Source organism: Notamacropus eugenii, chromosome 1 (genome assembly GCF_028372415.1).
Source record: "Notamacropus eugenii isolate mMacEug1 chromosome 1, mMacEug1.pri_v2, whole genome shotgun sequence".
Lineage (NCBI taxonomy): Eukaryota > Metazoa > Chordata > Mammalia > Diprotodontia > Macropodidae > Notamacropus > Notamacropus eugenii.
The window spans coordinates 75,215,894-75,240,905 of NC_092872.1; the positions used below are offsets into that span (position 1 = coordinate 75,215,894).

The 25,012-nt window shown below is 38.8% G+C and overlaps 1 protein-coding gene across 4 annotated transcripts in view; it reads right to left on the reverse strand.

Moving 5' to 3' along the window:
* The window catches only part of SLC28A3 (solute carrier family 28 member 3), a 142,362-nt gene that overhangs the window by 78,423 nt on the left and 38,927 nt on the right, over positions 1-25,012 (reverse strand). For all 4 annotated transcript variants that reach the window (XM_072605876.1, XM_072605866.1, XM_072605855.1 and 1 more), the window contains one exon: positions 21,992-22,155. In XM_072605876.1, the coding sequence (XP_072461977.1) occupies positions 21,992-22,057 (66 nt within the window). In that variant the 5' untranslated portion in view covers positions 22,058-22,155. The remainder of the gene's footprint in view (positions 1-21,991; positions 22,156-25,012) is intronic.

The following is a 25,012-nucleotide window of genomic DNA, read 5'->3' on the forward strand; positions in this document are numbered from 1 at the left end:
TTGGGAGGAGATAAAGAGCTTATGAAGACTGACATTTAAGGAGTGGAAGGAAAAGGAGCTGAGCGATATAGTTCAGCCCTGTCTGAGGGTAAGGCTGGGAACCATCCACCAAGGGTACTGCTAATACATGCTTTTTCGTTCATTGACATCTATCGGTCCACAGCTATCTATCCACACACAGAGAGGTGTGAGGTAAAGGGGTATATAATTTATTGCTTTGCCTTTGATGTGCAGGGTTTCTTTGAACATGGATAAGTCAATCAATTCTAGGAAGAGACCAAGTGATCTGAGTTAGTTACCCAAGATGTGTTCGATTATTTTTCATTCTCTTTCATTCCTCTTTATTCATGTTTCAGTGCCCTGAAGCTAAAGGAATATGAATGTGGAATTGCACATAATTTCATTGGGACTTAGTTGAATAAATATCTCTGAGAAATCTTGAGGCAATTACTTCTGTCCCAATTTCTGTCTGTTTTCTTTTCACCCTAAGAAAGTCTTCCTTCCTATTTATGAGTGGTTGATATTAATAAATGACTATTTCAATCTGCTTCGTTTCCTATTGTTAAGACTTATTAGGCTGCCTTCTTCCAGTCTTTGCCTGGGGTTGGTCCATTGGATCTCAGAAAAGCCCTGGATCATTGCAGGCTTTGTCATTCTGTGTTTAGGATCAAAGGTCAGAGAAACCCATTGCACTTGAATCAATGATGAAGATTGATTACAGTGAGCAATTGAGGGTATAACAAAATAAAAGAAGCTCTGGTTCATAGTTATCTATCTAGCGATAATAGTCCCAGTCTCAAGTTAACCTAGGCTTAGGATTAACTGGTCTCCTAATCAGCAAATGTTTTGCTCAAGAAAGATGACTTCTGAGGGTCCCTGAGGCTACGCCAAACCTTTTATGTTGGAGTATAGCAGCTGTAGTGGGACCTGTAACTTGAAATTGGAGGGAGAAGGGAAGGAGCATTACAGAGAAGGGGAAATCTAACCCTTCTGGTTGTCCAGTACCCTTGGGGTTTCCAGTTATAAGTTACCTTTGGCTTGAGGGTTTGAAAGGGTGGCTAGCTAGGTGGCATAGTAAATAAAAAGACCTGGTCTGAAGTCAGGAAGACCTGAATTCAAATCCAGCATCAGATACTTACTAGCTATGTGATCCTGAGCAAGTGACTTAACCCTGTTTGCCTCAGTTTCCTCATCTGTAAAAGAAACTGGAGAAAGAAATGTCAAAGCACTCCAATATCTTTGCCAAGTAAACCTCAAATTAGATCAGCCCTCACTCAAGGTCTTTGATCATCAAAAGAGACCATTCACCCAATTTATTGATTACTGCTAGTCTGACTAATAAATTGGCCATACTCATAACTTGTCTCTCAAAATTTCTCTTGGCATCTACGAAGGGTATGGGGGAGTGAGTCTGGTCCTAGGCAACCTCTGAAAGGGAGAGCATTTTCCCTAAGGAATTTCTTTCCAGAATTTAAATGGAGACCTGACTTGCCTTTCAGTTTCAGGTCAGTCTCAGTTTGGTCCCACCAAGTCTGGGCTAAGGTGGCTAAGGATATCCCTGGGAAGTCCCTAAGGGAATAGGTGAACCTTCATACTATTGGGAAATTAGATAGCTAGGGTTATCTTCCACTCTGATGGGTATGTCCCTTCAAGAGAAGACAGTTATGCTCCACACTAGTGGAAAAGTCTGTATAAGGGAAAATGGGACTAGGTATTACTGAAATTGCTATTATAATACTGTGCGTACTAATTTTTGATTAAAAACTTTTCAGTGAAAAGAAGCTAGCTGGAAAAGGCTTCTCTATGTCTATCTTGTATTATCTAATGTGTTAAAGTCAAACTAACTTTTTCTTGGATGAGTAAACATTTTCTTGAGGAAAAATCACTTTCTCCTCTCTCTCTCTCTCTCTCTGATAAGAAAGATGGGGACCTTTTCCCCATTCTGCAGAAATTTATGGCATCTTAAACTAATCTGAAATGAATACTCTGAATTTCCAAATTATAGTTTGAGTGTTTTTTTTAATAAATGCTGATGAAAATGAAAAATTTTCATGAATGAAATGAAATGAATGAAAAATTCTGTAGAATTTTTTTTTTTTTAAAGAAAAATGAGAATAGAATAGTAAAAACTGCAGGGAAACAACACTTGGATCTTATCTTACATCTGACAAGCAATAAGTTTTGTTTCATGTTTTAAATTCATGATATTGTGAATGTTATTGTGTTTCTAAATTTTCCGGTATTGTAAATTCTGGGAAACCATTATATAAGAAATTCTGCGAAGAAGGTAATACAATTGTATCATTGAAAAAAATGTAACTCCTTTTGGTTAGATTCTGTGAAATCATTAAGTTGTTGGAGGCTATTGTTATGTTAAAACTTATGAAATATTTCAATTGGGCATATTTTAAAAGGGAAGAACAATTACTACTTACTGTGTGGGGAAAAGGAGGACAAGAGACCATGTGAAATCTCCTTCTTGGCAAACTTATCAAGTTTCTTGGGACAATCTCCTTGAGCAAGGTCATAAAATCTTATCAGTCCTATGCCAGAAATTGCTGAATTTTGTATAATTCTTAGACAAGAAATTGGTTTACTGAAAAACTAGGATCCCCCTCTTCCATTCTTTTTAAAAGCAGAGGGGGGAATTACAAACTTGCTAATAGTAGATTAAGTTTCTTCTAAGATTATTTGGTTAATGAAAATTATGAAACTATATGTTAATGAATAATATATATTAATGTTACATTTTAAGCCAACTTAGTCTCAACAGATTGCACTCTTAAAGATTTTTGCCTTAATGGGTTAACACAAACCTTAAGAGTCTATAGATTTATAGCAAATTAGTCTTGTTTTTCTGGGGTTTTTGATTGAATGGTCATATATTCACTATGTAGAATTCTTGAGTGTAATTGTTCTCTTTATTTCTAGTGATTGATTTTTGTGCCATGATGAGTTTAAACTGGAAAAGAAGAAAAAGATAAGGATGGAGAGTGATTTTTTTTAGAAGGTCTGGTAAACTCTAATTGCTAACTAACTTACTACAACAATATGATAAGGGCAGCTAGGTGGTGCAGTGGGTAGGGCACCAGTGCAGGAGTCAGGAGGACCTGAGTTCAAATCTCACCTCAGACACTTGACACTCACTAGCTGTGTAACCTTGGGCAAGTCACTTAACCCCAATTGCCTCATCCTGGGTCATCTCCAGTCATCCTGATGAATATCTGGTCACTGGATTTAGATGGCTCTGGAGGAGAAGTGAGGCTGGTGACCTGCACAGCCCTCCCTCACTCAAAAAAAAAACAAAACCCAACAAAGTCAAGTGCAAGTCATGTCATTATTTTCTGTGATGGTATGGTCTTCTCCGGCAACAAAGGATGAACACACTCAACAATATGATAGTAATAGCTGTATCTAGCCCTAAGCTATGGTTAGTGAAACTTCGCTATTTGAGGTGAAATTTCAGGGGACTGTAATCTGATCATTGTTCTTGAGTTCTGAATTGAGGTATAATTTTCTGAATGATTGTTAAGTCAGTAACCCACCAGAGAAATGCCATTAGCTGTTTAAGGAAATCCAACCACTGCAGGTGGATGTCTACGCTTGGGAAAGGTTGGACTAAGGTTGGATCCTTTTGACTTGGTTTTCCCCTTGTGCTATTTCCCACTGGAGCCCGGCCATGATACTCTGTGAATGATGTGGAATTTTGCTACATGTAGAGTCATTCTATGCCCTTAGGTCTGATGGACCAGTTTTGATGCTGTTATAATCATATCCTTGCTTCTTACTTTCATAGCAAATCTCTCTAACCAGGGCAGGTAAAGCTATATTTAAAAAATATAATGAATATTGTAGTTGCAATACACCAGCACCCCTGCACTGCTAGAATAAGATGCAAGGTCCTTGAAATAACTCAGAATACTACGGGAATAAAGACACAGATAAAGAAGTTTGTGGGACAAAAATATAAATCCATTAATTGGTAAGATTCAAATCAGAAACATCTTCTCTTTGGTTATCAGGAAAAGAAGAGTAACTTATGAACCATCTTGTATTACTTCAAAGGGAAATCCAATTTTATTTGGATTTATTATTTAGTTTGGAATTAACACCTTCTATGTAGAGCAGTGTTTCTTAAACTGTGGGTGATGACCCATGTGGGGTCATGACAAATTTGGCAACAGTATAAGGTTTCTGAATACACAAAGACCAAAAATTAATTTAAAATCTAATGCATAATGAATCTGAGTGTTTCTGGCAGTGCTTGCCTGCGTTGTTTCTCACAACTTCCCTGCAGCCTTGGTTCTGAACACAAAGCATGGGCACTTTGCATTGTGTGAGCCCTTAGGCCATGCAACCAGCAAATGCTGGGAAATGCACAAGCGAGTGGAAAACGTTTAAGAAGCCCTGGTGTACAGTATGTCCTTAAGTGCAAGCAATTTATAGGTAGATACCTCATTTGAGAGATAAAGTACTCTCGCTATATAATCTCGGGTTAATACTTACTACAGATATGGCAGCCAGGTAGTACAGTGGATAGAACTCTGGTCCTGGAGTCAGGAAGACTCATGTTCCTGAGCTGAAATCAAACCTCAGACACTCGATAGCTGTGTGATCCTGAACAAGCCATTTAACCCTCTTTGCCTCAGCTCTTTTTCTGTAGACTAAGCTGGAGAAGGAAATGGCAAACCACTCTAGGATCTTTGCCAAGAAAAACTCAAAACGTGGTCACAGAGTAAAAAACCAATATTTGCACATCCTATCCCAAGTCTTTTGTTGTTGACTGCAACTAAAGTTAAACAAACATATTCCATACAATTCTATTTGCGTAGTCAGTGAACCTAGGAGTAAAACTCATCTCCTTACAAAGAATGCTTATAGTATTCTCCCACGGTAGGAAGTAGGTGGAGGGGAAAATTTTGAAAAAATGACAAGATCAGATCATATATGTCAAATGTAAATTATTCTAATGGGATATATAGGCCATGAATATGTTCTAATAGAATTATAAGTTCCAAAAACTGGGTTCAGGACTTTATGTATAAAATGTATTGTTCCCTTTTGTCACCCTCTGCACAAACTAGGTATTTTCTGTTTTGTTTTTTTTTAATAAGCTTAATTTAAGTTTCAGGGCTCTGCCTTCTGTGAGTCTTTTAAAATGTTTAGTTTTTAATTTCTTAGTTTCTAAAATGCAGCAAAATAACAATTTGCTAACATATCACATGACAGTTATAAGTAGTAAAAGGGAAAATTTTCCCTTTTATGAAGCTTAAATCTGAAATAAATGAATGCCAGTTTAAAAAAGTTAAGTAATGAAGTCAATGCTGATTTTAAAGAGCATCCTTAACCTGAGCTTTACGTGTTCACTTTGATAAATATGAAATTTTTAACCAGAAAGGCTCATTTTACAAGTCAAATCCTCAGAAATCCTTTTAAAGGTTCTTCTTTTAGCCTGTGGTTGATGGTGTCTATATTAAGCACAGAGTTTAGATAAAGATAGGAACAGCAAGAAGATGTAAAAATGTTAATTCTCTGAAATTTTGGGTGAATTATGGGTTCCTGGTGCTTGAGCTGATTACTGGAGAATCCAGTTTAGGAAGGTTTATTACATTGTATTGACGTATATTTTACAAAAGGTTGTAGTAGAAACATCAGAGAATCTCTCTAAGTAACCTGAACCAGGGAAGCAGACTTCCTAGGAGAAACCCCTCCCTTCAGAACAGCTCTGACAACAGATGTATTCCAAAATGCCCAAGAGGAGATGTTTGCAGAAACCAGATGACTGCATGAGATCTCTGAGCTGTAAGATCTACTGTGCTGATAAAATAGAAATTGGGAATGAGTTACTAGGAAGGAGGGCAGCTAGATGGCTCAGTGGATAGAGCCTGGAGGCTTCCTGAGTTCAAATTTGGCCTCAGGCACTTACTAGTTGTGTGACCTTGGACCAGTCACTAGCCCTGTTTGCCTCAGTTTCCTCATCTGAAAATGAGCAGGAAAAGGAAATAGCAAACTACTGTAGCATCTGCCAGAAAAAGAGAGAATTGAACAGGACTAAAATCACTGAACAATAGAATCATATTAGATTTCATATCTAGATACTTAGGTAGCTTGCCTCATTTAGAAACTAACCAGAGTTTTGAAACTGTTATTCTTACTAACAACTAAGACAAGTAGGATTCAACAAATATTTAATTCAGTACGGTTGTAGAATCATAGAACTCAGGATTTTATAGACACTTTCATGCTCATCTGATTCAACCTGTTTTTCATGAAGAATTCCCTCTACAATATACTTCACTGTGGTGATCCAGCCTAGGACCAGTGGGTGAAAATTACAAAGAGGTAAAATAATGTAAACAAATACTTCCTAACCATTAGAGTTAATGGGTTATCTTGGGATGTACTGGTTTACTTCTCCATAGAAGTCTTCAAACAAAGGCTGGATTAATTAACATACTTCAGATTTGATAGGTCATGTAACTTTGGGTTAGTGAGGCAATGTGACTTGAAGTAGGAATGAGTTATAACCTAGTTGACAAAATGTATGTCTGTCTGAGTTTTTAGGGTTATTCTTTAAAAATTAGATTCTCAATTCGTGGAAATTATTTTGGATAGATTTGCATGTTTGTATTGAACTAGAGATTTCCTTGTATTGACTAGTCTTTATTAAATACAACAAAATCGTTTTTCTTGACTATGCTTTTGTTATGGGGAGAATTTTTATATGGAAAATGGAATAGTGGTAGTGTTACAAGGGAAAAAAAAGGAAGAGAAAAATCAATGAAACACTGGAAAATACTCAAATGACACCAGAGGAAAGTTCAGAGGGAGACATAGACAAGCAGGGCAATGCTGGTACCACCATGTTAAATTTAATGTATATTAAAAGGAGCATGATGTATCTAGTGGGTTAGCAATTCCATGTACAATTCTTATTTTATGGCCCTTTGTGTATGGAAGTGTTCATGTTTATTGATTCTTTGAAGGTATTAATTTTTAAGTGACCCAATGCTGGTAAGAAGTAGTATCTAATTTTTAACACACCATTAGCCAAATGTAAAAGATCCTAAGAGTTAATGGTAGGGAAAAAATGTGGAAGTGGCCCCCTAATTCCTTCCCCATTAAAGTTCTTAAAATTATTTTAAACATTTAACCATTTGGGAAGCTTCCCTTCTCTCACCTCCTCCCCCAGTTAAACTTCTTCCTACATTTAAAACACCAGAGAGTATAATCCTTTCAACTGACACTCATACTGTCAGTTGAAACTAAATCCTAACTCATTTCCTCCTTTGAGTTCCAGTTAATCCTAGGTCTTTCTGACATCGACAAAAGCTAGGCTGGTTAGAAGTAGGTTGTGGGTTCCTTGGGTCTTTAGCTCACGGAATGTAATCAGATGGATTTGGAATTGAGTGGAGGTCCTGACTCAAAGAAGTGGATGTTTTGATGTCAACAGGTCAGAGGGTATCCAGGTGGCCATGTAACTGAAGTGCAACAGAAAACAGTGGGTTCAAATCTCAACTCTGTTTCTTCCTATTTGTCCTTGGGCAAATCATCTTACCTCTCTGGGACTAAGTTAACTTATTTGTAAGAGAAGAAGGTTGAACCAGATGTCCCTGGTCCCTGCCAGCTTTAAAACCTATAATCCTAGGATTTTATACCTTAGATCTAAATTATAGCTGATGGAGGGGAAAATGGAAAAGAAGGGAGAGGGATGACATTCCAGATAGGAAAAGAGATGACAGGTCAAAATATTCACAAATGTGAGAAATGATTCATTTGGATCCTTACTCTATTTCAATCAGTATTAATCAATTTGATATTTTACATAAATCATATAGAGATAATTAGACAAGATAGGATCTTATATTAGACCTTTATGCTAGGTCTTGAACTTTAATGTAATGTTCACTATTTACCAGTTATGAAGCTTACTTGCACAACCATAAGAATGTTGACAAAGATATCTCCCCATCCTGTTTTACTCAAATCCCATGTCTAAACCCAGCATGAGTGGGAAGTCTTGAATCTTTGGGAAGTGTCCAACTTATCTTTGTACATACAAATCACCCTCTCTTACCCAACAGGAGCAAGGGATCATCTTATGACCCAGTCACTAAATGTGACTCTTATCTTGCCCATGTTGTAAGCAAAGTAGTAAGATTCTTTTCTTGCCACCCTCAAGAGCAAGGTCAATCAATCAACCAATACAATTCTGTATTTTACCATGTCTCCTTTGCATATTTAAGCATCAAACCTTGTGGACTAGGGGCATATCAGAAGTGAGGAAGATCTGAGGTCCACTTCATTAGAGGGGATCACAAACCCTTTAACAAAATGCTCAGTGATTTTTCTTGCAGATTGGACAATTTTGGAATCCCCACACAAGGATAAAAGAAAGAAAAACTCAGGAGTGAAGAACTTTGAAGCATAGTTGCAACTATTATATGGAAGGATGTTACTTCCTAGTATTTATCCTGGGGTTTGTTTGAAATTACATTGGCAACTGGATTTTACCTTGGCAGAAACATTCTTGACTCTTGTTTTTAACCTTGTATATCCTTCACTCCACAAACAAGGACTCCCAAATCTACATATCCAGCACTAACCTCTTTTCTGAAGACCAGTCCCAAATGAAACAATCACCATATATTTATTAAGTGCCAGTTATACTGCTGGGGGTTACAAAGACAGATATAAAATAATTCCCATCCTCTCCTTTACTCTGTTCAGTTGTCACGTCTTGTTTCGTTATGGGACTAGATATTATGAAAGACACAAAGAAGAAAATGATGCAGTCCTTCTTCTCAGGAAGTTTAATAAAGGAAAAAGGATGCACAGAAAATATAGTATATAATACCAAAAACTCAAGAGAGTCTGCTGGATAAGGGTGAGGGCCCAGGTATGCTGTCCATATCAGAATTAATTCAAGGATATTCAGATCAGTCATTTCAGTTGTGTCAACTCCCCCCATTCGGAGGCCTTGCCCAGGGTCACACATACAGTAAGTGTCTGAGGCCAGATTTAAACTCAGGTCTTCATAGTTCCAGGCCTGACTATCCATTTCAGCACTCAGCTGCCTCAGGATATTCTTAGAATACCCATATAGGTGGGAGTCATGATGACCCACCTCACTGGCCTAGGCTGGGCCATAATAGTAGTTGTGTGTGGAGATTGTAATAAAGGCTAACTCTTCATGAAGCTAGCATTGGTTTTACTAAAGGCAAAATGCTGTTTTCTGGTTCTAAAAAACCATGACTCCAAAGGGAAGCTGAGTGACTTTGGTCATCAACCATATCCTTCAGAAGGGTATATCAATCAAATGTAAATGGATCAAGATAACGTTTTAAAAAAAAATTTAAAAGAAAGGTCTTTGACAAAATAGATATTGGATCGGCACTAACTCAAAAGCTTGAAAAATGTTTGGAGGTTCTTGATGAATCCTAGATGTTGAGAGCACAGCTCTCCAAGGTGGATATAGGACCAAAGAGACTCACCTGTTTACACTGCGCTGACATGTTAATAGCATAAAGCTGTACTAAGAATGGCTGGCTCAGTTTCCAAATACTTAAAGTCAGTGCATTCTAATGCTTGCTATGAGAGCTGGCAGCTTCGCACCCAATTTTTCCAGTACCCTTAGAGGCCAGATTCTGAATTGCATAAGAAGAGATCCCTAATCTCTGATTCAGAAGTTATGATGGAATTCATATTCTGAAAAGGAAATGGGGGAAAAAAAACCCCAAACTTTACAACTTCATGTGGTTTCTTTGTGGCCCTGATAAAGATTGCTTTCAACCTCACCTTTTATCTTGCTGCGCCCAAACCATCCCTTTCTGTACTGGAAAATCAGCTCTTGCAATGACTTCTCAATTTAGCTTCTTACTGAAGCCTAAAAAACACTGAAATTGCGGTAAGAACTGGGTCTAAATCTGGATTCTGCTACTTGTCTGTTCTTAGGCAATCTTCTTCACCTCTCTCTGGTTCTCAGTTTTGTCATCTGTAAAGAGGATTAGATGATTTGGAAAGTACCTTCTACCTCTAAAGGTTCTAATTCTATTATCTGGCTTCCCAGCATAGGGCCTGGCAAAAAGTAGGCAGGTAAACTGACTTGATTGAATCACCCAGCTAGGAAGACAAGTCACTAGTAAGTCACTTAATCTCTGTCTGCCTCAGTTTCTTCAACTGTATAATGGGGATGGTAATAATAGCACTTACCCAAAAGGGTTGTTGTGAGGACCAAATAAGATCACATATATAAAGTGCTTAGCGCAGTATCTGGTACATAGTAGGTACTTAATAAAATCTTGTGTCCTTCTCTTTTCTTCCCTCCACCAATAGATTGTCTGCCATTTCTAGAAAATATCCTAAGAGTCTAGGGGGGATGGCTATCAGGCGCGTTTATGGATTGTCAGTCCCTGACTTCTCTCTTCTCTCTCTCCCTCCTCTTCCATTCCCCTTCCTTTCCTCTTTTCTACCCAGTCTTCCTTCTTTCCCTCTCTCCTTTCTTCTTTCCCTTCTCCCCTTTCCTTTCTCCCACTACCCCTAGTTAAATAATGCTTTGGATGGTTTCCTCTGAAGACAGTATTACTTGATCCTGAATCATAAGTAAGAGTTTTCATGCCTCCACCAGTTCTCCCATTCTGTCCCTCATTTCCTTTATCCAGACCTTTGGCCTCCTATCCCATCACCCCAAAATACAGATTTCCCATGGACAAAATGGATGAAGCAAACTATTTGGCAAAAGTAAACTAATTGGTTGGTTGGGCTTCAAAATCCAACTGTATGACACTAACCTTATAGCACGTGAGGTTGGATCTAAAATCCTTGTCTGGTTCCCAACCTAGGGAGGCTTCCTGGTAGAAGATCAAATTATGAAAAGTCTAGGAATTAGTACCTCCTGACCAGTTTCATATTAATACTGGGCTCATTCATTTGAAAGAAGTAGTTAAGGAATCTGTAAAGAATGATATCATATGATTTATGTAAGTAATCAAAGAATGTTAGAATTTGAAGAAGTTCTCCAAGAGCGTAAGCTGTTTGTGTTGTCCTTAAGTGTGCCTTGGTATATTCAATACATTCAGTTCTGAATTTGTGCCTTTCCATAGCTATAAATTCTTAATACCAGGAAGCCTTCAAATCAGGAATGGACCTTGCTACAACTGGGATCACTGAATTCTTCTCCTAGCTGACTCATTGATTTGTCCTTACCTTTCTCTAAGCTCTTAAGGCTCAGGTTTTAAAAATAAAATGGGACAAAAATATTGCCACATGATGGGTTGGTTGGTTGGTTGGTGTAGGTGGATAGAAGAAATGACCTCTCAGAATGCTTTCTAGTCCTTGGAGTCTCTATATCCAAAGAATTTCTTTTTGTTCCCCTGGATATGAGAACCTTGGAGATTCAAACCTGTCTTAATGGTAACATTTTGTGTGTGACCTTGGAGGCATACATGATTATTAAAGGTGTTTAGAGTATCTTATGAAAGCAGAGCTCTAAAGTTAAGAGCTGACATTTGTTTACCATCTAAGAGGTTTCCAAAGCATTTTATAGGTATTACCTTATTTAATCCTCACAAGTCTGTGAAGTAAGAGTTATTATCCCCATTTTTCAGATCAGGAAACTGGAGCTTTAGAGAGTTTAAGACTCTTAAGCGACTCTTAAATCATCACATCATATTACAACATCACACATTTAAAAATTTGGAGGGATGGGGAGGGGGTCCACCCCTAGGTTTCCAGATTTATGACCAGCACTCTATACACTAAACCCACTAGGAATTATCCTCTCCTCTTCTTGTGCCCCATTTTAAAGGGAGAAATAAGATTACTTTTCTCCCTCTCTTAAGACCTTTTTCTTTAAAATTCTTAGGGGATACTCTAAAATATTTAGTAAAATGGTTCTCTAGTGTCTTGAAAAACTCAGTTGGGAATCTTAACATTTTGAACCATTTGAACTGGAGTACTCTAAATTCACTGATCTTTCACCATAACAGATAGTCTTCATCTGTTTTTATGTTGTACTCATAGGAAGAGAGAAGGCATGTTTTTATTGTGATTTCAAAGAGGAGAAAAGATTGGATAATGAGGTGGGTCATATGCCCAAGTTTGGGCACTGGGTCTCCTGGGTTCCAGTGATCAAGCATATTTTATTATGACTCTAATTTAAATTCTTCATGTTAAAAATGAGGCAAATTCTTAAAAATTCTTCATGGAAGTGGAAATTTGGTGTTCATCTCTCCCTCTTCTATTCCCCTGCTGCCCCTCATCTAATAGTCCTCCCTTTAATTGAAGAAACTCTTGCCTCCAATTGATTAATATTTTCCCTTGCCTACTTCAGACACCTATCCTTTTAATTTCTACTATCTGTATCATACTTAATTATGAACTGTATCATGATAGTATTTATGTACTAGTGAGGCAGTGTAGTCTAGTAAAGGGTGCTAGATACAGAGTCAGGTAGATCTGGGTTCAAATCCTGCCTTTGACACTGTGGGACTATGGACAAGTCTTTGAGTCTATTTCCTTGGCTGTAAAAATGGGAATGATAATAATTGTCTTAGATCATTATTTTCTAAAGTATAAAAAAGGGCAGCTAGAGACCCTGGGAAGGTCACTTAACCCTGTTTTGCCTCAGTTTCCTCATCTGTAAAATGAGACAGAGAAGGAAATGGCAAACTACTCCAGTATCTTTGTAAAGAAAACCCCAAATGGGGTCAGGAAGAGTCAGACACAACTGAAACAAATAAACAACAAACAATACTTATTCCAGCCCTCAAATAAGATAATATAAAGTACCCTGCAATCTTTAAAGCATTATACAAATTTCCATTATTGTTAGAGTAAGTGCCTCTAAACTGTCTTAGCTTGGATGATTCATTTCATCTTTCTTTCCCTCATTCCCCTCATCTGTAAAATAAAGAGTTGGACAAGATGGCCTCTAAGGCCCCTTTTAACTTTAAATCTGCAATTACAATATCTTTTCATGCCAATCATGAACATACATACATGTGTTTATACATGCATACATGCACAAATATCTTCTTTCCCCCAGATAGATTGTAAAGTCCAAGAGAACAGGGACAAGTATGGTTCTATTTTGTAATACTCCAGTTCTACCTCTATGTATGTAAATATTTAATATTTATAATATTATAATTATATATAATTTTTATATAATATATAATTACACATTAATGTAATAACATATATACAATATATATTATAATAATATAATAAATACTGATCAAACAGATCCCTTCCTAAAAGAGATTAATCCTGACAGATATTTGTGGGGTGTGTGTGTGGTTTGGGGTCTTAAACATGATGATCCCTCTTCAGAAAGAAAATTGTGGTAGGTAGATTTAAAGACTCGGAGCCCTGGGGATGGCTGGTTACCGACCTGTCCGAATTTGCTGTGGAAGTGACTTTTTTGCTACTGTGCCATCACTGGTGCCTTTTCCTTAGAAGTAGGGAAGTCTAAAAGCTGCCTGATAAGTAAATTATGATAAAGTATGACAAGTAAAGTATTTCTTCTTCTTGTCCCTTAACCCCTTTGGGTTTTAGCCCTTTCAAAATCCACTTTGAGAAATAGGGGCAGACAATACAAAAACAAACCTATACAAAGCAAGCTATATAGAGGATTAGTGGGAAGTGATTAAAAGAGGGAAGGCAGTAGAGTTACGAAGGATTGAGGAAGGCTTCCTGTAGAAGGTAGGATTCCAGTTAGGGCTTAGAGGAAGCTAGGGAGGTCAGTAGTCGGAGCAGAGAAGGAAGAGGGTTCCAGGCATGGGAGGCAGCCAGAGACAATACCAAAGGTTGAGAGATGACGGTCTTGTGGTTTGTGGATGTGGCAAGTTGAAAGAGGAAATGACTGAGGAAAACCAAGCATCAGTCTTCTGAGCATGTTGATTAAGCAATGTATGACCATTATCCAACAAACCCAGACCAGACCTCTTCAGGATGGGTCTAGACCACGAATACGGAGGGAGACAGATTTTTATATATTAAAAACAATTAATGAAATAAGACCAGTGAATGAAAAGAAGACAATACAACATTCAGCAATTTGATTTCTAATTAGAGGAAAGATTAGGGACTTTCCAAGTTGAGAAGGGGAGAATAAACAGGTACAAATTCCCTGAATTCAGAAAATTCTCCGAAGTGTCTGTAAACAGTCAAAGGAACATGGAGACAATAACTGATTGCTCAACGTGGGGCCAGTTTTCACATAAGACATAGAGATTACTTGAGATGTACAACTGTGAGAAAACTGGTATCACTCTTTGAATCTGACAGTTTCTGGTCAGTATAACCTAGGTCCTTAGTTAAGGGTCTTTAGGCAGCAGGTAGGGGAGGTCCAGTTTCTCAGCTAAGGCTAAGTTCAAGCAGTACAATAAGGTTTTCTCTCAGTTCTGACACCTGAAGAGTTTTCTCACAAGACAGAAGTTGGACTAGATCCCTAGTAGAAAGGAAACTGAACTAACTCTGGAATTGAGTCACCAGATGGAGTCAGCATGGTTCACTAAATTCCTACAGTTGCTGTTCTAAGCCCCTCAGGGAACATCTAGGAGACCAGAGTATTAAATCAGTGTCAATAAGTTAGATTTAAAAAGACTGGAAAGGTTAAGGAGGAGGCTAAGTTATTTGACTTTGAATGCCAAAGAACATCTTGTATTTGATTCTAGAGGCAATTGGAAGGCACTGGAATTTGAGTAGGGGGAGGTGTGACATGATACTTTGCTGAATGGAAGATGGGTTGAAGTGGAGAGAGACTTAAGGCAGGCATATTCCCCTACAGGCTATTGCAGTAATCTAGGTATCAGGTAATAAGGGCCTGCACCAAGTGATGACACAATCAAAGGAGAGAAAGAGTGGCATTCAAAGAGATGTTGAAAGGTGAAATCTACAGGCTTTAGCAGATAGACTGGATATAGGGGGAAAGGTGAAGGATAATGAAAGATTGGAAGTATGGTATTACCTTCAACAATAATAGGGAAGGTAGGAGGAGTGGGGTAGGGTCTAAGGGGAAAGATAATAGGTTCTGTTTTGCACATAATGAGTTTAAAATGACTACTGGAGATGTCTGAAAGACAGATGGAGATGTGAGAGAGAGGTCAGCAGAGAGATTGGGACAGGAAAGGTATCTTTGAAAGTCATCAGCATAGAGATGGTCATTAAATCCATGGGAGCTAAAGAGATCACCAAGTGAAATAGTATAGAGAGAGAAAAGAAGAGGACCCTGGACAGAACCCTGAGGGACACCTGTAGTTAGTGGACATGATCTGGAGGAAAATACAGCAAAGGGGGTAGAGAAGGAGCTGTCAGATTGGTAGGAGGAGAACCAGGAGAGAAAACCTACAGAGAGAGAATATCAAAGAAGAGGGAGTGATGTGCCAAACAAAGTCAGAGGTTGCAGAGTTAGGAGAGGGCAGATCTAGAAAAGGCCACTGGATTCAGCAACTAAGAGATCATGACCAACTTTGGAGTAGAATGATAAAGTCAGATGACAGATTGTAAAGGGTTAAGAAGGGAGAGAGAGGAGAGAAGGTGGAGGCACCTATTAGAGACAGGCTTATCAAGGACTTTAGCTACATAGGGTAGAAGAGATATGAGTTATCAAGGACAGAAGTGACTTTTTTTTCTTCAGATTTGGGAAGCTATGGACTTGTTTGTTGGCAGTATGAAATGGACCAGCAGAGAGGGAAAGATTGAAAATAAGTGAAAGAGTGGAAATGACAGAGAGGGCAATCTGTTGGAGGAGATGGGACAGAATGGCATTGCCCAAACAAGTAGAAGGGTTAGTCTTGGTGGGGAACAAGGCCACTTCATCATGTGAAACAGGGATCAAGGAGAAAAAAGAAGGCAGAAGGCACCTAAGTGACAGGAGATGAGGAAGAGGGGAGAAGGAATTCGTGGTGAATGGCCTCATTATTTTTCTGTAAAGTATGAGACAATATTCTTGACTGAAAGTGGTGGGAGAGGGAACGATGGGAGGTTGAAGGAAGGATGAAAAGATTTGGAAGAGCTGCTGTGAAAAGTGGGATAGTGAGCTGATATCAGCAATACAGATAAAGTAGGATACTGTACGGTATAATTTTCAGAGCATGGGTTAAGGCAACCCATTTGTCCAAACAACTTCTTTACTGGGAAACCTTGAAAGACACTATTAGAGATTAATTCTTTTTGTATTAACACTTTTCCTGTTTAGGAATTACTGGCTAACAGGCAAATATCTGGTTTATTTTTAAAAACATAGTAAGTCATTTTTGACTGTTGTCTGCAGTCAGGTTTTTTGCTTGTTTTTTGGAGCAGTCAGGGAAGTTTCAGGAAACGTGACTCAGGACAACCAAACTGTGAAGAGGGGAAAGGAGCTAATGACAGTTCGGGTCCATTGGGCTTTGTTACTGGAGGCCAGGGAGGAGAGCTTATCTTAACCCCAACTGCCTAAGGCAGAGTAATAATAGTATATCATATAATTAATTAGAATTATTCTAGAACAATAATAATAACTGTCTACAGCCAGAACTGTCTCGGGAAATTTTTTCCAGCTGTAGCCACCTGTCTCCCCATTCTGACTCTTTCTCCCTCTTCCTTTTTCTACTTTCCCTTCTTTTCATTTGGTTGGTGAACAGATATTTAAGTACTTAGTATGTGCCAGGCACTATGAATGCAAAGAAAGGCAGAGCCAAAGTTCCTAATATCTCAATGAGCTCATATTCGAGAAGGGGAGAGATCATGCTCACAACTATGTATGTAAAGATATATACAAGGTATATTGGGGATAATTTCATTTCCTCCCTCCTCCCCACATCCCCTCCAGAAGGCTACAATAAAACTTAGATATGTTTCTCTATAGCTGTAGATATACACATACACACACACACATACACATACACACACACACATACATATAAACATAGATATATAGATATCCCAAATATATTCTACTCCTGATCTTTGTTTATACCTCTTGTTTCCTATCCCTCCTGCCTCCTTTATTTTACTTCTACCCACCACCTTGCCCTCTTATTACTTACTTGCCTACCACCCTCCAAGGATCCCTCCCCTATCCTCCCATTCCCATAAATTTTAACACCCTTCTATACCTCCTTTTCCCTTTTTCTTCCCTCTAAAGATCCCTCCCTTGTCCTCTCCCCCCTCTCTATGCCCCTACCATTTTACTTTTCTGAATTTAGAAGACTTTCATACTCTTCTAAATCTGTATGCTGTTCCTTCTTAAACCCATTCCTGATAAAAGTAGTTTACCAGAACTACCAGCTCTCCTCCCCATCTAATTCCTCTGTATCTAGTCTTCCTCTTGCACCTCATGTGTATAAAATGTTTATGTTTTTTAGCTGTTCCTAAATGGCTTTACTTTTTAAATTCATACCATACTCAGGTTTACCCCGATCTTTCTTATGAGCTACCCAATGACTAATAAGAATCTTAGACATACATTTTACATATGTAAAAAGTAAACAGTCTGTCCTTATGAATCCCTTATAAACAGTCTTTGGTATATACCTTATATTTCTCTTGGTTCTTGTATGTTGAATCTTCTATTATGTTCAGGATTTTTTTAAACAAAATTCTGCAAGTCTGAGAGTATATCAAATGTCCATTTTTTTTCATTCAGGATAATACTTAACTTTGCAGGTTATGATATTTTCAGCAGAGGTTCAGTTCTTTTGCTCATCAATACATTGTGTTCTAAGACCTGTGGTTCTTTAATGTCTCTGCTACTAGGTCTTATGTGATTATAATTGTGGCACCATCATGTTTAAATTGTTTTAATCTTGATACTTTTAATATTTTATTCTTGAGCTAGGGGTTGTAAGATTTGACTATGACATTCTTATGAGTTTTCCTCATAGGATCCCTTTTCAGTGGTGATCAATGGATTTTTCTGTTTCTACTTTCTCTCCTTGTTCTAATGCTTCAGGAAAATTTTCTTTAATTATTTCTTGTATTATTATATCAAGATTCATTTTTTGATCATAACTTTCAGTTAGTTCAATTATTTTTATATTTTCTGTTCTTGATCTATTCTCCAATTCGATTGTTTTTCTTAGAAGATGTTTTACTTTCTCTTCTGTTTTTTCATTATTCATATTTTGTTTAATTATTTATTGTTCTCTTATAATTTCACTGGCTTCAATTTTCAATTACCTAATTCTAATTTTCAAGGTGTCATTTTTTTCCTTAAGATTCTGGATCTCTTTTTCTAATTGGTTGACTTTCCTTTCATTATCTTCTTGTTTTTCTTAGATTATTCTTTTTTTTAATTTTTTTTTTTAGTTTTTCCCCCTTCTCTGTCTTTTGATTTTAAAAGTCTTTTTAAAACTCTTCTATGAATTCTTTTTGGGCAGATGACCATTTGACATTACTCTTTGGGGGTTTCTTTACTTCAATATCCTCCTCTGAAGATGAACCCTGGTCATATCTATTCCATAACAGCTTCCTAGGGTTGGATTCTTTCTCCTTTGCTTGTGCATTTTTTGTGGTAATAGTTTAGTTTTTGTAATCACCTCCAGCCCTGGGGTGTGGGAAATGCCCTGGATCTTCAGTTCTCCCCTCTAGTCTGGAACCAAAGCCAAATCTCCAATTTCCTGTAAGTGCCTGCCAGTGAGGCTTTATGCCCCACTGCTTCTGCACTCACAGAGGGTGTGCTGGTTCATTCTCACCCCCTCTACTCTTCTAAGCACAGATGGGTCTGATTTTCCTTGTCAGCAGAGGTTCCCCAGTCTTCCTGGGCTCACACGCCGAAATCCCCTCACTATCCAGGGGTAAAAGTTCTTGTAGTTGGGACCAATGCAGCCTTTCAAACCAACTAACCCCAGAACTTGCCACTTCTTGTTGTTTAAGTGGCTTGTTAAAACAGAACCTAGCCTGAAGATGTTTACTCTTCAGCCAGACCAAACCTCATCTTGAGATTTTTCTTCTGATCTTCTCAAATTGTCCCAGGAAGACCCCAGTGGTGCCCCTATTCTTATCTCTATATGTACTTTGTTCCCTGTAAGGTATTATTTTAACTCGTGTGTGTGTGTGTGTGTGAATATTGAGAGCTTGGGATTTTCTGATCTACTCTGCCATCTTCCCAGAATCCTCTTAAATTGGGGGTAATTTCATAAGGAAGATATTGGCAGTGGGGGGGGGGGTATGTGTGATGGCAGGAATTGGGAAATGGCTCTTGGAAAAGGTAGCCTTTGAACTGTGTCTTGAAAGAAGACTGGAGGTAGATGTAAAGGGAGAGCATTCTGGGCTTAAGGGACAGCAAATGAAAAGGCACTTGGGAGGTGGGAGTGCTATGTTGAGAAAGCTCAGGAAATCATGAGAACTTGAATTCAAATATGATTTCAGACACTTACTGGCTGTATGTGGTACCCTGGTCAAAGTCACTTAACCTCTGTATGCCTCAGTTTCCTTATCTGTAAAATGGGGATGATAAAAGCACTTACTTCACAAGTCTATTGTGAGGGGTCAGGTGAGATAACCTATGTACAATGCTTTATAAATCCTAAAAGTATCATATAAATCTGCTTATTATTTAAGAAACAGTAAGGAGGAAAGAAAAAGACTAAGAAGGCTGGAAAGTTTGGGTGGTGAAGGAATTTAAAATTTGGTCCTGGAGGTTTTAGAGTTAGTTTCTTTTCCCCTTATTCCTCCTCTTGGTGGGGGATGGGGAAGAAAGCACTCCTAGGCATTACCTAGAACTTTGGGTGGCTTGGAAGGCCAGAAAGCTTGGTAAACACAGTTCTCAGGATTGTTCAATCAGTGGGAAGCATTAGGTCAATAAAGAAAGCAAACCTCTGAACATTCCCCTTGCCAAAGGGTTAGGGAGCTCAGAGCACTCTTTTTACTCTCTACCACCCCCACCATGCGGGCCCCCCCGCCCCAGCAGGTTTGAAAGTCTCAGGAACAGTAGGAACTGCTCAAGGCAGTCTGGTGCTGACCTGTGCAAACATTTCCCAATGGTTAGCTGCCCAGGAAACCCGAATGCTTTGCCTGCAGTGAACAAACCAGGGAGGTTTTCTGCTACACTGAGACTTTCTAGGTAACATTAGATCATGGACCAGATCATGGGTTAAGGTGCATCTGTGTCTGGTTTTTGTTTGTTCACTTTGTTTTGTGATGGTGGTTTGTAAGGGAAAGCAGAATTTGCTAAGTTACTGTGGATTTCACTAGTCGTACAGACATAGTTTCAGACACCGAATAGAGGAGCGTTTCTCATCCAGATCCGGGTTCAAATTTTGCTCTTCCACATGCTACCTAGTAGATACTTCTTGCTCTTTCTGGGTCTTAGTTTCCTTATCTATAAAATAAAGGCATTGGGCTAGATGGCCTCCAGGATCCTAACATGATCTTTGATCATGCATCACTTAGTTCAACCTTATCCTGGATAAAAAGAGAAATAGAAGCATTGACATGCATCGAGCCCTTGTAAGTTTGCAAATGGCATATTTAATGGAGCAGTAGCAGCCTTGGAGTTAGCCAGACACCAGTCCGTCCCCTAATCTGTATTGGCTGTGTGACTGGTGGCTCTGGGGAAATCACTTCACCTGTCTCACTGTCCCCTGGCAGCCAAGATTGAGAGTTGCAGGACAGGTAACAAACAGCTTTGTTAAAGGAAGTTTTTCTGCACCAATGAAATCATAGCTATGTAGGGGGTGGGGTGGGAGGTGAGGAAAGGTTCACAAAAGCATTTTATATGAATTATCTCATTTGGAGGTCAGGGCAGCTCTGGGAGGTAGAGACTACCTCCCTTTAATTATCACATTCAAAGTTTTGTGCTAAGGGTCTAGGAATACAGAGACAAATACAAAAGAATCTGTTCCCTCAGAAAGTGTCCATTCAATTGTAAGATGAAAAAATTGAAACTCAGGTAGGTGAACTGATTTGTCCAAGGCCACGTAGCTATAACACAGTATGTGTGTTCGTCCTTCATTGCCAAGGAAGACCATGCCATCAGAGAAATAATGACATGACTTGTACTTGACTTTATTTTGAGTGAGGGAGGGCTGTGCAGGTCACCAGCCTCACTTCTCCTCCAGAGCCATCTGAATTCAGTGACCAGATATTCATCAGGATGACTGGAGATGACCCAGGATGAGGCAATTGGGGTTAAGGGACTTGCCCAAGGTCACACAGCTAGTGAGTGTCAAGTGTCTGAGGTGAGATTTGACTCAAGTCCTCCTGACTCCTGCACTGGTGCTCTATCCACTGCACTACCTAGCTGTCCCATAACACAATACACATAGGATGTGAACCCAGGTCTTCTTGATTGCAAATTTAGCTCTCTAGCCATTCAACATTTCCAGACTAGGTCAGATCAAATAGGTGACAGGGGAGTCATTCCCTTTCCAAGCATCTCAGTTTCTTTATATGTAAATCTTTGCCAGCTCTAAAATAAATCCCTGCATTTACTGTTTGCCAGGAGGTCCTTCCCTCCTCATTTTTGTCTCCTGGCTTTTTTCAACTTCCAGCTAAAAGCCCTTCTTTTACAAGACATTTTCCCCCCGAACTCTCTTGAATGCTACCCCCCTTTTTTCTGTTGACCATCTATTTGCACTTCATTTTATTTTCATATTGTCTCCCTGCTCAGACCGAAAGCTCCTTGAAACCAAGAACTGTTCTTTTCTATTTCTTTGTATCCCTACAGCTCACTTAGTATATAGTAGCAAGCGCATAATAAATGCTTATTGATTGACTGACTAAATGACAGAGTTAAAGTTGAGACCTAAGCAGGCTAGGGTTAAGGACATCTTTAGGGTTTCTCAACACAATAGAACATTCAGGATGAGAGGAAACTGACTTTAAAGACTTTTTAAGAGTGCCTTTAACAAGCCCTTCTGCTAACCCATTAATCATAACTGTTTCTTTAAGCACCCGGCCAAATACCCAAAAGGTGTGTGGAAAGACTATTTCTCAACCTATAAACATATTGGTTGTGGTTAAAGCAGCAGCAGCAGCCAGAGCCAAAAGAAAAGGTCCCACGTACCTCAAATGCAGCGTTGGAATAGCCATCCTCCGCACTGAGGTTCAGCTTAGTTTCTCTCAGCTCCATTTCATTCAGCCCCAGGGAAATACCTCAAAGCTGTTTGTTCACACTTGTTTGGGATTCTTAATTCTTCTAAAATGGATCTGGTCTGAAGTTTTACATACCTGAAAAAAACAAACAAACCCAAACCACACCCTTTGGCTGAGGTCACAACTACTCCTTCTATTGTTTTAGGCTAGGAGGTAAACTTGAAAACCAAAGGATTTGCAAGCCAATCTGTGCACTTCGGAGTTTTGTTTTGTTTTTGGAGAAAATGCCAAAAACTCCTCTCTTGTCCACTGTACTCATTCTCTACCCAATAGTTCAGTGTGTGTGTGTGTGTGTGTGTGTGTGTGTGTGTGTGTGTGTGTGTGTGTGTGTGTGTGTGTGTGTTTGTCCTTTGTTACCAAAGAGGACCATGCCATCAGAGAAATGATGACATGACTTGCACTTGACTTTGTTTTGAGTGAGGGAGGGCGGTACAGTTCACCAGCCTCACTTCTCCTCCAGAGCCATCTGACTCCAGTGCCTAGATATTCATCAGGATGGCTGGAGATGACCCAGGATGAGGCAACTGGGGCTAAGTGACTTGCCCAAGGTCCCACAAGGTCACACAGCTAGTGAGTGTCAAGTGTCTGAGGTGAGATTTGAACTCAGGTCCTCCTGACTCCTGCACTGGTGTTCTATCCACTGCACCACCTAGCTGCCCCACCCAATAGTTCAGGATAGTGAGCAGAAAGAAAATTAGTGTATTAAAAACCCCCCACATCTTAAAGTGAATTGTACAATCCGAGGAGGTCAAAGACCAAACAGTCCCAGATACACCCAAATATTAGTAGCACTCATGGCAGTAGCATAGTGGAAACAACGTATGTGACCATTGATGAGGGAAATGGCTGAGCAAATTACATGGATGTAATAAGCATAGGAATACATTTGAACTGATGCAAAGTGAAGTAAACAGAACCAGGGAAATAATATGCAGAATCACTTTCAGCAATTAAAAAAATGAAAGGAAGAAGTCTCCCTCTCCCCAAATATACCCCATGGCCAACCAAACTTGACCCGAGAGTGGAGGGAGATTGCGCATACTCTCAGATACAGTTGATTCATTGTTCATTTGCTGAACTACTCTCTCTCTCTCAAAAGATGACTCCCTAGAGAGGGGAGAGATATATGTGCAAGTGAAGGTGACAGGAAATCCCAAGATGCAAAATTTAAAAGAGGAAGTGAAGTACAAGATTCAATGTGATTAAGTTCAACAGATATTTACTAAGGACCTGCCCTGTTCAAGGCTCTGTGCTAGGTCTTTGGGGTGTTGCTTATAAAAGATGAATGTTAGTTTTCCTGTCTATAAAATTGGGGTGGATAAAATGGCCTTTCTAACCTAACCAAGGCCCACTCCAACCAAAATAGAAACCTGTCCTGCCTTCAAAAGTTTATATTCTAATTAAAGGAATAATACTATATAACTCATATACCATTAATTCAGGTATATGCAGAGTTGAACAAATTAATTTCAAGTAGAGAAAGCACTAATAATAGGGGAAATCAGGCAAAGCACTGTGTTGGAGATGGCAAGTGAGGGGTGCTTTGAAAGAAGTAAAGATTCCTGGGAGTGATTTATTCCTTTGCAAAATAGCATTTGCCAAGAATTCTAATTGCTCAAATAGGTACCATACATTATATGAATAGTCATGTATGTGTGCATAGATATTAGCCTTAAAAAGAAGTCCATGGTAACGGACCCAATATACAAAAATATTTGTAGCAGTTCCTTTTGTGATGACAAAGATTGGAAATTGAGGGAATGCCCATCAGCTGGGGAATGGCTGAACAAACTGTGGTATATGATTACAGTGGAACACTATTGTATTGATACTGCATATGATGAGCAATGGATTCAGAAAAACCTGGAAAAACTTGCATGAACTGATGCTGAGTGAAATGAGCAGAACCAGGAGAACATTGTATACAGTAATAGCAACACTGTGCTATGACTAACTTTGATAGACTTAGCTTTTCTTAGCAATACAATGATCTAAGACAGTTCCAAAAGACTAGTGATAGAAAATGCTAACCACATCCAGAGAAAGAATTATGGAGTCTGAATGCAGATCAAAGTATGATATTTTCACTTTTGGGGGTTTTTTCTTTCTTTTCTTCCTTATGATTTTCCCTTTTTGTTCTGATTCTTTTTTCACAACATGATTCTAATGTGGAAATATATTTAACGTGATTGTACCTAGATAATCTATATCAGTTTGCTTGCTCTCTGGGAGGTGGGAAGGGGAAGGGCAGTGAGTGAGAAAAGTTTAGAGCTCAAAATTTTTACAAAAATGAATGTTGAAAACTATCTTTATATATAATTGGGGAAAATTACTATTAGGGGAAAAAAAAGTCATGAACAAACAATCTGGAACATAAAAAGGGGAGATTTTCCACCTTTCAAAAAGATTCTTTCCTTTAGCAAGAGATTTGGTTGCAGAGTTCCTTCAAGTGGTTACCTCCTAGTATATTTAAAAATGATTTGACTTAGAACACACATTCACACACACACACACACACTCACACACACACAAACTCTAATTTATGCACATGTTGCAAATTAGATTTAGCTAAAGGGATTCTTATGTCCCAATTTAAAGGAAAGCTACATTCCCCCTCTTCTAGAAGGCATAATCCAGGAGTTGAGTCTAGAAGCTTTCTTTGGAGAATCTTGTATTTGTTATTCAGTCCTTTCAGTTGTGTTGGATCCCATCTGAAGTTCTCTTGGCAAAGATACTAGAATGGTTTGCCAAATGCTAAATGCTGGGGCTACAAAGAAAGACAAAAACAGGCCACGCTCTCAAGGGTTAGGGTTAGGATTAGTTGTTGTTGAGCCCTTTTAGACATGTCTGATTGTGTGTGTGTGTGTGTGTGTGTGTGTGTGTATGAGAGAAAGAGAGAGAGAGAGAGAGAGAGAGAGAGAGAGAGAGAGAG